Source organism: Ceratotherium simum, chromosome 4, assembly GCF_057802395.1.
Source record: "Ceratotherium simum simum isolate JZ-2026a chromosome 4, ASM5780239v1, whole genome shotgun sequence".
Taxonomy (NCBI): domain Eukaryota; kingdom Metazoa; phylum Chordata; class Mammalia; order Perissodactyla; family Rhinocerotidae; genus Ceratotherium; species Ceratotherium simum.
Genome location: NC_141903.1, coordinates 37,410,496 through 37,424,197, shown reverse-complemented (window position 1 = coordinate 37,424,197; position 13,702 = coordinate 37,410,496). Strand labels below are relative to the sequence as shown.

The 13,702-nt window shown below is 42.0% G+C and overlaps 1 protein-coding gene across 2 annotated transcripts in view; it reads left to right on the top strand.

The window, feature by feature from the left end:
• The first annotated feature begins 524 nt into the window (after window positions 1-524).
• Window positions 525-13,702, top strand: part of KDM3B (lysine demethylase 3B) — a 62,499-nt gene continuing 49,321 nt past the window's right edge. For both annotated transcript variants that reach the window (XM_087429732.1, XM_004420134.2), the window contains exon 1: window positions 525-743. In XM_087429732.1, coding sequence (XP_087285858.1) covers window positions 558-743 — 186 coding nt within the window. In that variant the 5' untranslated portion in view covers window positions 525-557. The remainder of the gene's footprint in view (window positions 744-13,702) is intronic.

Sequence of the window (13,702 nt, the reverse complement as noted above, 5' to 3'; positions counted from 1 at the left end):
AGGAAAGGTAGCAGATTATTTTCAGGATAAGAAGTCAATAGAGTATTGGGCGCTAACTTCTAAGCTCAAAACATCCACTAGCTAGGTACCTTGCCCCACAGCCCCCCACCATAGTAAAAGTATTTCATGTTTGAGGAGGGTAAGCTAAAGCCTCCCCAGATATGGGACCCCCTGAAGGAACACTGGGACCAGGATGGTGCCATGGGGGACTAAAGGACCCGCCCACTTCCCCATCCCGGCCGAAACTGCAATTCCCCTCCCTGCCGCAGGGGGCACTGCAGGCCCCGGGGAGGTTGGGGCGGAGCGCTGCGAGGGGCCCGGAGCTGCCTCCCCGCTCCGGAGCGCGGGGGGCGCTGTGCGGGGCCCGGGCTGCGGCTCCGCTCCCGGCCACGGGGGGCGCTGCGCAGCGCCGGTGGTTGGTGGTGGCTGTTGGGGGGGGTGGGGGGGAGTCACGGCCGCGGGTGGTGCGGAGGGAGGCCTTGCGGGCGGATCGGGCTCTCGGCGGCGGAGGTGGTGGGAGGCAGAGGGCGGGAGCGCGGGTCCGGCCGGCCCTGGCGATGGCGGACGCTGCGGCCTCCCCGGTGGGCAAGCGGCTGCTGCTTCTGTTCGCGGACACCGCGGCCTCGGCCTCGGCCTCGGCCCCCGCGGCGGCGGGAGGAGATCCGGGGCCTGCGCTGCGCACTCGGGCCTGGCGGGCCGGCACGGTGCGGGCCATGAGCGGGGCGGTGCCCCAGGACCTAGCGGTGAGTGGCGGCCGAGGCGGGCACTCGAGGCCGGGGCTGCGGGGCCTGCGGGCGGCCTCCCCGGGGGCCTTTGTGAGGGGGCGGTGAGGTGGAGGTGACCCAGTTCCGCGCCCCCAGATTCTCCCCAGCGCCCCCCGCCGGCTCCTCAGTACCCCGAGTCCTGGCCGGCATGGCTTCCGCGTCGGGTTGCGCGCCCCGGTTTCCCCCGGGGGGCGGCCAGGGCGCCAGGAGCTGCTGCCTCCACCCGGCAGGCCCCGCCTCCTGAGCGACCCCTTTCTCAGCGTCTCCCCCCCAAACACGCTTTCGGAGCAGGCTCCCTAACGCTGGGTTCCCGGGCCCCTCAGAGTTCGGCCGGTGCTGCCGCTGCTCCCTGAAAGACGGGGACCTGTAGTCCCCAGCCTCTCCCGGGAGACCTGCGCCCTGTTCCGTTCCACCCGGAGCCCCGAGTGGGGCGGGAACGTGGGCAATTGTGGGAGGCACAGAAGCTGCAGTTGGAGCTGCTCGGGGCTTTTTATCTGGCAGTTACTTCCTCCTTGTCTGAGCCGGGCTCGGCCTGGCGGTCTCCAGAAAGGCCAGCTCTCGGGACTCTCTTGGGCTGCTCTCTCTTTGCGCTTCCAGGTGACAGGAGCTGCAGTTGTGGCTGTTCTTGATAAGTTTGAGATCTGTCCTAGCAGCCGAATGGGGCTGCTGGGTGGTGCTTTTTTGCTCCCAGCTCGGCTACTCCCCCAACCTTGGGAGAGGTTTTGTTTTGAAACTTTGTCTTGGGGCTTGGCCGCATTTGTATACTGGCCTTGGTGTTTTTTTGTGATTAAAGTTGTTCGGTAATAGAGCCTAACTAGCATTCGGTACCATTTTTGTTAATGTGGCGGCAGAATATTGTCTTTGAGCTTTGGCAAGCCTCTTTAGTTCCTCATTCTGATAGCTGCCCTAGCTTTTCTGTTGAGATAAGGCTATGAAAAATAGGGGGATTCTTTTGGAATGTAATAGATCAGCAGGCAGAAGGTATATTTTCTTGATGAACTTGCCCCTGCAGACATTTTATTCGCTATAAATGGGAACGCATTTTGTGAGATTTAATAGTAATAGTGCAGGTTTCTGTTATTTATTTTTCAACCTATTGATCAGTGTTGCTTTTTTCCTCCCCTGATATGCGAGCTTTATGGGTTGTTTGGCTTATGGCTGGCTTAGGCTTTGCTTCTGCTACTTAAGTTCACTTGATTTGATCTTTCACCATCCTCTATAAGAAAAGGCTGCTTGGACATTTATGAGGCTTCAGTGGGGCGAATTAGTAAAAAGATATCAGGAATATAAGGAGGTGAGGAAGAGGATTAAGAAGGGGATTTGGATTTAAATTCCTCTGCGTTTTCTTTAGAAGATTGCTTTCTAGGTTGGGATGGGGAGAGGTGTCCCTCTCAGACCCAATGATCTACCCTCTTGAATGCAGAACATATTTAAGAGCCACCATTATATGCATAGTTTGACCAAAGGCGTGGTTTGTCCTAGCTTTTCAATGGAATTTTATATTCTAGTTGTTTCCTCCATCAGATGAATTGCTAATGAGCTCTGCACCTGAAATGGCTACCCATTCACTTCGTTGTTTGCTGGACTCCCTAAGGGCAGAGGTCTTTGAAGCTCACTGAGGTGCTAGACACCTCCTAAGCTAAATACTGAATAATTTTACCACTGGGCCCATGGAATTGGTTTCTCAAGCCAAGTAAAAAGTTGCAGTGATTCTTGGAAATTAAAGCAAAGTGTTCATTACAACTGTGTTGAGGTCTTGCATGGACCTGTGTACATACAGAAGCAAAGGCAGATTTGGGTTTTGAGAATACATTTCTGCTTGTCTTGTATGTATACCGAGGGACGTAGATGAGAAAACAGCCACAACAAAACTTGGAGCCTTTAGAATTTTTCACCAGCTTGCAAAATTGCTCAAGAATTGCTGTTGCTGTGATGAAGTTCTATTAATGACAGTGACTAGTATATGATCAGAACTGGCCGTTTGTTTTCCTTTTTCATTGAAGAGATTTCCTTTGGACCCTAGGCATGTGGGCCTTTCCAATTTGCACCACACACCGTAGTAAACACAACCGTGTTCCAATCAAAAGTGTTCTTCCTGTACTCAAGGGTGGAGTTTGCAAGCAGCTGGCCTGTGATTGGGCAGATTTTCATTCAGTTATGTTTAAGATGTTTTCAGGCATGCTTGGCTTTGAGTAATGCGTAGCAGGGCGCCCCCTGTTAAGGATGAGTAATTGAGGGTTGGATGAATGAGTTTGTGAAGTGATTGAAAACACTTCTCGATTGTAGGCTCCATTAATACCCTCTTTCTAAATACTTTTTGATCCAGAAATCTTTCAAAATATATTCCGGATCCCTTTTTATGCATCCTTTTTTGGAAAATAGTACCAAAGCCATCTGCTACCTTAAGGTGAAATATGAAAAAAGGAAAGTCAGGATCCTGTTGATTAGGAGTTTTGTTGATAAGGGTTTGATAGGTGGGCATCTTCATCAAAGCTATGCTGACAACTACTGAGATTTTTAGATGAAGTCGGAAAACCTTTTTTCTCTCTCTCTCATGGAATTGAGCTTTATTTGTATTTCAGAATAGGCCTGTTATGTTTAAAAAAAAAATCTTGTTGCAAAATTAGTTTCATACATTTATCTCTAACTCTTCTTCTCTAACTCAGTGTCCTATTTATGTTCCTGAATCATTATTGGTCCATATAAGTTGCAGAATGCTTGGAACCTTCACATATGTAGGTGTGGTAGATAAAACAAACACACAGACCAAAAGAACATGAATTTCCCTTTTTTTGTTATAAAAGCAAAACTTACATTTTGCAAAATGTTTAACAACCAAAACTATACACAGAAAAAGCCAACAATCTCCATCCTTCACCAGCTGCCACTTACCAAAGAAAGCTTTGTTCATCTTTCTTAACACTGATACAAAATAAAAAATATAAAAACATTCATCCATGTACAAAGGGTTGCTTTTTGTAAGCAAATGGTATCATACTGCACAATATCTGCAGCCTGCTTTTTTTCTTTTTTCTATTTAACATTATACCATGGGCATCAATACCTATAGATCTTACTCATCCTTTTAGATAACTAAATTATATTTCATAGACTGGATTACCATAATTTATTCAGTCATTCCCCCTTATGATAGATATTCATGTTTAAAATTTTTTTTGCAGTACAAACAGTGCTGCAGGTAATGTACAAATATTTTTATGTAATCATAGTTTTATTTCTGTACCTTAGCAATCCTGTTGGATTAAGGAGTGTATTTTTTATTTTATTAGGTAATGCCAGGTATTTTCTAATAAGATTGTAGCATTTCATACTCCCACCAGCAGTGACGCACACAGTGCATGTTTTCCCTCACCCTTGCCATCACTAGTGTCATCAGTCTTTGTCATTTTTGGCAATCTGATGGGCGAAAAATAGTATCTAGCATTTTCATGACTCCTAGTCTTTTTCTGTTTATTGGCCTTTTACATTTCTTTTATGCCCATTTGAAAAAACGGGACTTGTCTTATCACTCTGAACAAGTTCTGTGCATATTAGCGATGTTAACCCTTTTACCTGTTAAGTGTGTTGCAATTATCTTCTCTCATTTGTCTTTTGACTTTGTTTGTGGGTTGCTTTGCCATACAGAAAAATAAAATTTTTGTATAATCATATCTCTTAGACTTTTGTTAATGGCTTCTGGGTTTACTTGCTTGGGAACAGCTCCCCCATCTTGAGCCTGCATAATATAAATATTCTTCATATTTTCTTTCAATATTTTCATTTATATTTACCTTCAGATCTTTGGTCCATCTGGAATATTTTTGTAAGCGGCATGTGAAGTTGGGGGATCTAACTTTTTTCCTACTGAGTAAACAGTTGTGGCAGCACCAATGTTATTAAATAAACCATCCTTTTCTTGCTGTATGGTAGAGTTAAATCATGCTTTTAGTAGCATTGATTTTTTTTTTTTTTTTGAATGTATATCTTAGCTATCTCAGCTATCCAGAACTTGTGAGAGGAATGAAAGCATATCTGCCTTATTTTTTTACCCCTTAATCTTTCATCTTTATCCGAAGGAAAGGTGGACTCTAAAATACTCCTTTCCTTTGATTCAAGATAATGTAATAATTGTAGCAGTGTCTGGGCTAGTACCATGTTTCTTCTGTCTGGGAGTCATCCAAGAGGAGTGAAAGCCTATCTGCTGTATTTTTTTACCTCCTCCTCCTACCTTTCCTTTTTGTCTCAGGTTAGGTGGACTTTAAAATACCTCTCTACTTTGTTTCTAGATAATGTAATAATTATAGTCAGGTCCAGGATATTACCATGTTTCCAGTGTACAATCTATTATTATTTATTCTCAAGCTATGTTCAAACAAACATAGAACTTCAGCCCTAATTGAAATAGGAGTTTTATGGCTTTTAATGATTATCCTTAAGTGTCCTTTTCTTGCTTATAATTCCAAAAATTAAATAAAAATCTGAGTGACATCATGATATCTTATGCTCTGTTTATTAAATAGAATATGTTTTTCAGTGTATGGTTTAGAGAACTTGATATGAAAATGAGATTGTATAAAAGAATATATAACATTTAAGTGTGAGCCCCTCTAAGTACACTTTTCATTTTAACTCCCCTCTTACAGCAGGAGGTCTGTTTTTGGAATTTTGAGCCACCTCTGAGTTTTTTAGGCACTCAAGTGCTTCCTATAGTTTTTTTTTTTAAGTTTGTCTTACTTTATGTGTTTGTATGTGTGTGTAATTTTTAATAGCTCTATCTTAATTTGTCTGCATTCTTTTTATTTCAGGGCTGTGCAATATGTCCACCAGTGATCACATTATATACTGGTCATTTTGTCCAACCTCCTCTCTCTTTACTACACAATCAGATCTTTTCTCTTAATTACCCATTTGTTTCTAAGAATTGCTTCTCTAACTCCTCACCTGCCAAGGGCTCATTCCCTTCTTTAGTGCTCACTTGCCTAGTTCTCATCCCCAGCTTGTTCTGGTTGATTTAGTTTCCCCTCCACCCCCCTAAATGGTGGATAAGTAAATGGCCTTTTCTGTTAGTGATTTTCTCAACAACAGCTGGGGTGGGTTCCTGTAGGCTTTGCTTCCACGAGGCCTGGGGGACACAACACCTGTTGCTGCTTCTCAGTTTTCCACTGCCTTTGACAGGTTGGTGGTTTTTAAGCCCTCCCCACCCCACTATCCCTATTGCCAAAGTGTCTTTTATCCTTGGTCTGTAGATGGGTAAAACCTGCCTGATTGTCTAGTAGTGACTCATGTAGTGTGACCTCTCTCAGTTTTGCAAGGGCAGAAACTCTGTTTTTTTGTGTGTCTTCAGGGGTAATCGAGCTCTAGGGGACTGATTCTCACTAACCAAACTCTCTGGAGGCTAATTTGTAAATCCACATGTAAGGTTATTAATTTACAATGGGAGATATACCTATCCAGAGATCTGCACAGAGCCCCCTCCTGGTATACTCAAGAGACCAAATTAAGAAGGGTCCTTGGTGTGCAAAGAATCAGACAGGGAAGATTGGGTGTTGCCTGAAGGCCGTTGCCAGTGGCCCTGATTTGGTGATCCTCCATTGCTTTGTTCCCCCTTTACTCTTTGCTTTTAATGTTGTCATCCACCAAAATCCTATAAGGAGAAAAGAAAGCCTGTCCGTTGTAGGTTCTACCACCTCTATAAAGCCTGTCTGAATCCCCAGCATGTTATTTTTTTCTTTGTTCTTTTAGCATTTTCTGGATACCTCTTTTGGAATATTTATCACAGTTTTTCTCGTAGATATGTAATAAGATGTATAGCTTATCTCCCCTACTAGATTGTAAGTTCATCAGTAACAGGGAACACATGCATTTTTCTATCATTTTAAAAGGCCTTCTCTGACCACCCTATCTTAAAAAGTAGAATATTTAGAAGCCACTATTAGGTTGTTAACTTTCACTTCTGATTTATTATGGAATTTCTGCTCTATGACCCCTTGTTATAAGGTATTTATAATTGATCTTTAAGTTTTTTTCTTTTATATATTTTTATTGATATGGACTCACTACTAATTTTTTTGTCTTGACATTATTGGAATCATTTGGGACCCCAGTCCAAGGTGCGTTGTCCATAGGTTTTGTGATTTACATCTGGATTGTTAGATTAGAAGCATTAGATGTTTTATTTTTCTGATTCTCAAGTAATGCATGCCTATTATACAAAATATAGAAATTATTTTAATAATAAAATAGCCCCTGTAGTGTCACAACCTACTAGAAACTGCTGTTTGTATTTTGATACATATTCTTCTAATCTTTTTTTAGAATTGTTAAAAGTTGAATTCATACTGTATTTTCAATTTTGAGTTTTACTTTGTTACTTAAAAAATTATTTTCTTGTATTCCTAAAAACTCTTGTATTATGGGTGATTTTAATTTTCATGGTGCTCCTTCTGTATTTTCCACACGTAAAATGTATTGCTTTTGTAACTGAAAGGAAAACAATAAATACTCTGTAAGAAAATCTTATACTTTTTATTGGCTGGATAATTTATTTAACTGTTCCGCTTTCATTGGATACTGAAATTGTTTCGGAGTTTAGGCTTTATCAGTAGTGCCATAATGAGCATTTTTGTGAATAAAGCCTTTTCTGTGTTTAGGGTTATATCCCAGTATTGTTGCCAGGAGTGGTATTATGGAGACACAGAGTATGCACATATTTAAGATTCTTTTTTTTTTTTTTCTTCTGAGGAAGATCAGCCCTGAGCGAACATCCATGCCAATCCTCCTCTTTTTGCTGAGGAAGACCGGCTCTGAGCTAGCATCTATTGCCAGTCCTCCTCCTTTTTTTCCCCAAAGACCCAGCAGATAGTTGTATGTCATAGTTGCACATCCTTCTAGTTGCTGTATGTGGGACGCGGCCTCAGCATGGCCGGAGAAGCGATGCGTCGGTGCGTGCCCGAGATCCGAACCCCGGCCACCAGTAGTGGAGCCCGTGCACTTAACCACTAAGCCACAGGGCGGCCCCAAGATTCTTGATGTGTAGCAATTTTTTTTTTCTTTTTTAAGTCATACCAATTTATAATCTGACCAGTAGTATGAATTTGCTTAAGGAATGCATGTTTATCAGGAGTCCGTGGTCTTCTAGGCATTTTACGCTTTTATTTCATTTAATCCTACCAGCAATCCTTTGAGGTACTTACTGTTCCTATTTATAGGCAAAAGAAGTGAGGCTCAAAGAGGCTAAAGAGTGGGGAAGTTAGGATGCAAATCCAGAACTTTTTAATTCCACAGCCCCTAGAAGTGTGTGTATATATATATATATATATATATATATATATATATATATATATATGCATGCTTGAGTTTTTCTTCCACTTATCTGTATGGTATTCCAGTACTTAAACATTTAATTTATTGAGGATGTTAGAAAGTAGGAAAAAATTGGGAATAATTGTTAGAAAGCTAGAACGCTCTCTCTTGATCAAAGGAACCATAGAGAGAAGATTATTTTTTATTTGAAAACAGCAGTATTCTAGACATGTACCATTCCCCACCTTGGCTGTCAAGATGTCCTACAGTTTTGTAAAATCATTTGTAACAGAGTTCATATTTTGTTTAGAATGTAGGTAGGAAATTGAAAGAGAACATTTAGGAACCTTGGGAGTTAGTCTTCCATTTCCCTTACCCTCTTAAAATCATCACCATATCCCATTATTTTTATCTCTAGTTTCTCAAATACACTTTCCTTTCTATTCATACAGTCGTGTTAGTTTAGGCTTTTATCATCTCTTTCCTGGATTATCATTGCTTTGTAATTGGCCTCCCTGCCTCTAGTTTCTTCTCTCTGTAATTTAACTTTCAACCTGATCCCAAAGGTAATTCTTTCCTTTTTAAACAAACGTTAATTATATAAGTAATATATGAATACATACTTTAAAGAAAAAAAATATTTACTAAGGCTAAAATATTATTTCCTCTCCTATCTCAATCCTCCTCCTATTCCCCCATCCCCCCCAAAAAATCTGCAACTTGCTTTTTTCCGTATAATGTATCTTAGAGATCTTTCTACGTTAGTCTATTAGATATATCTCATTTTTTAAAACTTGTCTGTATTATTCCATAGTATGAATAAAGTGTGTTTAGCCAGTCACCTAATTATAAAACACTTTGTAATTTCTATTTTGATTTCCTGTTTAAACTGAGTATTGAGAAGTTTTTTTTCCCCAGGTGGCATTATCTTTCTAAAACATATTTTATCATGTCTTGACCCTCCCCCCTTTAAAACTGTCAATGGCTCTCCCAAGGCCTATAGCAGGCAACATAAACTCTCATGTGTCCAGGGACCAGGCTTGTAAGAAACAGCTGGGTGACAGACCAAAGGGTGTAGGCGGGATTGGCAACTGGAGAGTGTACACACTGCCTAAAGATGTCCAAATACACAGTAAAACAAACCAACAAAAAACCACTCTCCTGGCCAAACAAGACACCTGTGCCACCAGGTTTCAATTTATCATCTATTAACATGCCGGTCAGAGCCCTTTACAGCTTACTTACTAGCCTCCTCCTCCTCCTAGAATACTGTATCTGCTTTATGTTTCTCTGCCTTTACACCTGCTGGACAGTCTTTCTCTACCTTCTCTGCCAGAAGAATGCAGCTTGTCCTTTAAGACCCTGGTTATATACTACTACCTTTTCTGTGAAACTGTTCTAATTTCCCAAGGCAAATGCCCTCTCTAGCCTAATACAGCATGTTCAGATCTTTATTATTGCCCTCATTGCATAGGTCTGTCATAATTTCTATACCTCTCTGTTGGCTCATGTAGGTTGTGAGTTCCTCCTAACCTTATTCACCTTAATATTCTTGGTCCTGGCAAGTGCTACACGTTTATGTAAGAGGTGTTCTATTTTTGTTGAGTGAGTGGATAAACAAATAATTTTATTAATTGTAGTAAGAATGGCCTTGGGGAAAACCAGAATCCATACTGGTGATTACGTGATAAACATGAAGGATTATATTACTCAGATTACTACCATCTGATTTTATCAAACTTAGGGTAACTTATTTGATTTTTTAAAGAATTTATTTGATTTTAATGTAAGGAAAATGAATGTAAATCACATATAGACCATAAAAGGAATTTTGAAGTGAAAGCAAGAATTTTACCACTAACTCTCCTTAACTAATGAAATATTTTACATCTAGTCCTTGGGTTCTAGCTGTAGCATGTATAGTACTATGTGCTACGTTTACTCTAATAGTGGAAATTTTTTAAAGACCTTTTTAAAAAATCAAACTGTTTTAGTCCTGTTCTGTTCAGATTATCAACCTGCCTTAATCATTTCTGACTCAATCCAACCACTACTATTGCTTTTTGTTAGTTTATATCCCTCCTTCCTGTCCTGTGGCCTGGCCACTACCATTTTAAGAGTTCACTTTCTAAGTACTTTGAGCCGAACTGATTCTTTATCTTTTTTTTTTTTTTTAATTTTATTTATTTATTTTTCCCCCAAAGCCCCAGTAGATAGTTGTATGTCATGGCTACACACCCCTCCAGCCGCTGCATGTGGGACGCGGCCCCAGCACGGCCAGAGAAGCGGTGCCTTGGTGCACGCCAAGGATCCGAACCCGGGCCGCCAGCAGCGGAGCGCGAGCACCCAACCGCTAAGCCACGGGGCCGGCCCTGATTCTTTATCTTATATGTTCTAACTCCTTCCATTTCTCTAGCTAGGAGATGATGCACAGTGCTAGGGCCCAGAAATAAGCCTTACTGTTGGGAGTACATATTTACATATATCTACATTCCATATCGCTCTCAAAACAAATTCATACTGTTATCCTGGAGTTGTTGCTTGATCCCATAATGTGTAACACTGTGGTTGTTGTCAAGTTAAACACTTTATTCCATATCCTTTGCCCAGGCAGGTTAAGAGATAATTGTGCTTAAATTAGGTGAAATCTGGCTTCCAAATATTTCACCTTTTCCCTGATGTTTTCAGATATGTGATGATAGGATTCCTGAATATTAACTTTTTAATTTTATTTATTTTTTTTCCCCCCAAAGCCCCAGCAGATAGTTGTATGTCATAGCTGCACATTCTTCTAGTTGCTGTATGTGGGACGAAGCGTCAGCATGGCCGGAGAAGCGGTGCCTCGGTGCGAGCCCAGGATCCGAACCCGGCCACCAGCAGCAGAGCGCGCACACTTAACCACTAAGCCACGGGGCCAGCCCTGACTATTAACTTTTTAAATGTTCAAGTTCTTATGTGCAAAGAATAAGAAGTCACAGCTTTAATACAATGGCTTCTTTTAGTGTTCTTGTATTTATGTATTGGTATGACTTAGAATTTTGTGACTCATGTTGATTTTTAACATGGTCGGGCTGGCTCCATGGCTTAGCGGTTGGGTGCGTGCACTCTGCTGCTGGCGGCCCAGGTTTGGATCCCGGTCACACACGACGCACCGCTTCTCCGGCCATGCTGAGGCCGCATCCCACATACAGCAACTAGAAGGATGTGCAGCTATGACACACAACTATCTACTGGGGCTTTGGGGGAAAAATAAATAATAAAAATAATAAACAAAATTATTAAAAAAAAAAAAACGTGGTTGGCAGATTAGAACTGCAGCATGGGGGCCGGCCTAATGGCACAAGCGGTTAAGTGCGCACGCTCCACTGCGGCGGCCCGGGATTCGCCGGTTTGGATCCCGGGCGCACACCGATGTACTGCTTGTAGAGCCATGCTGTGTGGCGTCCCATATAAAGTAGAGGAAGATGGGCACGGATGTTAGTTGACGGCCAAGCTTCCTCAGCAAAAAGAGGAGGATTGGCATCAGATGTTAGCTCAGTGCTGATCTTCCTCACAAAAAAAAAAAAAGAACTGCAGCATGGCACCTAGCTGTCTGTCACCAAGGAGCCTCAACCTCTGGTTTTCTAAGTGATGCCGGGTAGAGTACTGTGTCACTCAGGGTCAGACTCAGCCTGGGTACTGAACACTCCATGCTCCTTTCCATGGCTTGCTAGGTCTTGTCTGTCCTCCAGCCATCACCTCCTCCTGACATCAGTTATGTAATAGCACCACTCTTCTCCTAGTCCCTGGTTCAAAATCTGACTCATTTTGAATTTTCCCTTACCCTTATATCCAGCCAGTCATCAGTATATCCAGCCAGTGATCAAGCTTGATGATAGGACCCTTGGATTCTCACGAGCAAGAGTCACTTCCTTCCTAGTCTCACTGCTCACACTCTAGGTCATTTAAAAACACCCCCTACTACCCCTCACCTCCCCCCGGCCCCAAACTTTAACCCATCTACATCCACCACTAGCTAGCTGAGTTTTCCTAAAACCAACTGCTCTATTCCTATCTTGACCTCCAGTAAAAACCTTTCAATGGCAGTTGCACATGTACACACACACACCTCCCATGGGCAGCTGGATGGAGCCCAAGTTTTTTATCCTAATATTCAAGGTCTTCCACATTGACTCTTAGTCTTCTTAGCCTCGTCTCCTACTCCTTCTGCACAGTGTGCTACAGCTCCTGGCCATCCTAGAACTTGACTGGGACTTTTCTTGGCCTCAGCCCATATCAGTCTCTGCACACCTGAAGTGATCTCTCCTGCCTCTGAACATCCCCATAACTTTTTTTTTACTTTATTTCTGTTTATCTTATGGTATATTATTTTTTTGTGTGTGTGAGGAAGATCAGCCCTGAGCTAACATCCGTGCTAATCCTCTTCTTTTTGCTGAGGAAGACCGGCTCTGAGCTAACATCTATTGCCAATCCTCCTCCTTTTTTTTTTTCCCCCAAAACCCCAGTGGATAGTTGTATGTCATAGTTGCACATCCTTCTAGTTGCTGTATGTGGGCCGCGGCCTCAGCATGGCTGGAGAAGCGGTGCATCGTGTGGGCCGGGGATCCCAAACCCGGGCCGCCAGTAGTGGAGCGCGCGCACTTAACCGCTAAGCCACCGGGCCGGCCCTCTTATGGTATATTATTGCCCAAGTAGTGCTTTGCAAATGACCAAACGGCTTCGGAATCTATTACTTTAATTTTCACAGGCAATCTGTGAAGTAAGACAGATACATAGTCTTATTACAAGGGAGGAAACCAAGACTTGAGGAGGAAAGAGTGGCTTGCCCAAGTTTTGCAGTTAATAGAGTGGAACTAAGACTCAAATCCAAGCCTCCTAAAACTTAAGCCCCAAACTTTGTTCATTATGCTGCTACTACTACCTTTCTTGGTGCCCAAGTCTGCACTTTAATGTAAGTTTGAATACATCTCTTTCCAGTTGCCTGAAAGTTACTCAAAATTGTGTTTTATTCCTCTAGAGCATATATGTATATATGAGTGATCCTATTCATATGTTAAATATATTGCAGTTCAAGGTTCTCTTTCTCTGTAAAAATCATGCTTCCCCTTCCTAAGCCTTGTTTCCCCATCATTTTTTTTTTAAGTAGAAGTGAAGCTTACTTGGTATATTATAAATAATAAAACTAGAGCTTTATATAATGAATTTAATTTCTGGAATAACTTCAGCAATGCACTTCAATTTACAAGTATTTATTTCCTCTGAAGAGAATAAGCCTAATGCTAGGCTACTGAGCAGTGGTTCCACACTTTTCAAGTATAAGTATCCTGAATTTTCTTATAGTTGTAACTATAATTCTGTGTTGACTGAATGAGAACATATATACCAACAAAAGCTGTTATGAATTCAGTAATAATTTTAATGGATTTGAATTTTATTCATTGGATCATCTACATATATTTGAAAAATAATAGTACATACATGTTCAAGACCTAGTATTCAAGTCTACAGGAAATGCCTGGTGCCCCCTAGTACTTACAGGTCTTCCTAGTAACTCCATGATTCCCAGTTGGAGAGTCGCTGCTGTGGGGATTCTCATTGTTGCCTTAGGAAGCTTCATATGAGAAATTTCTTATAGA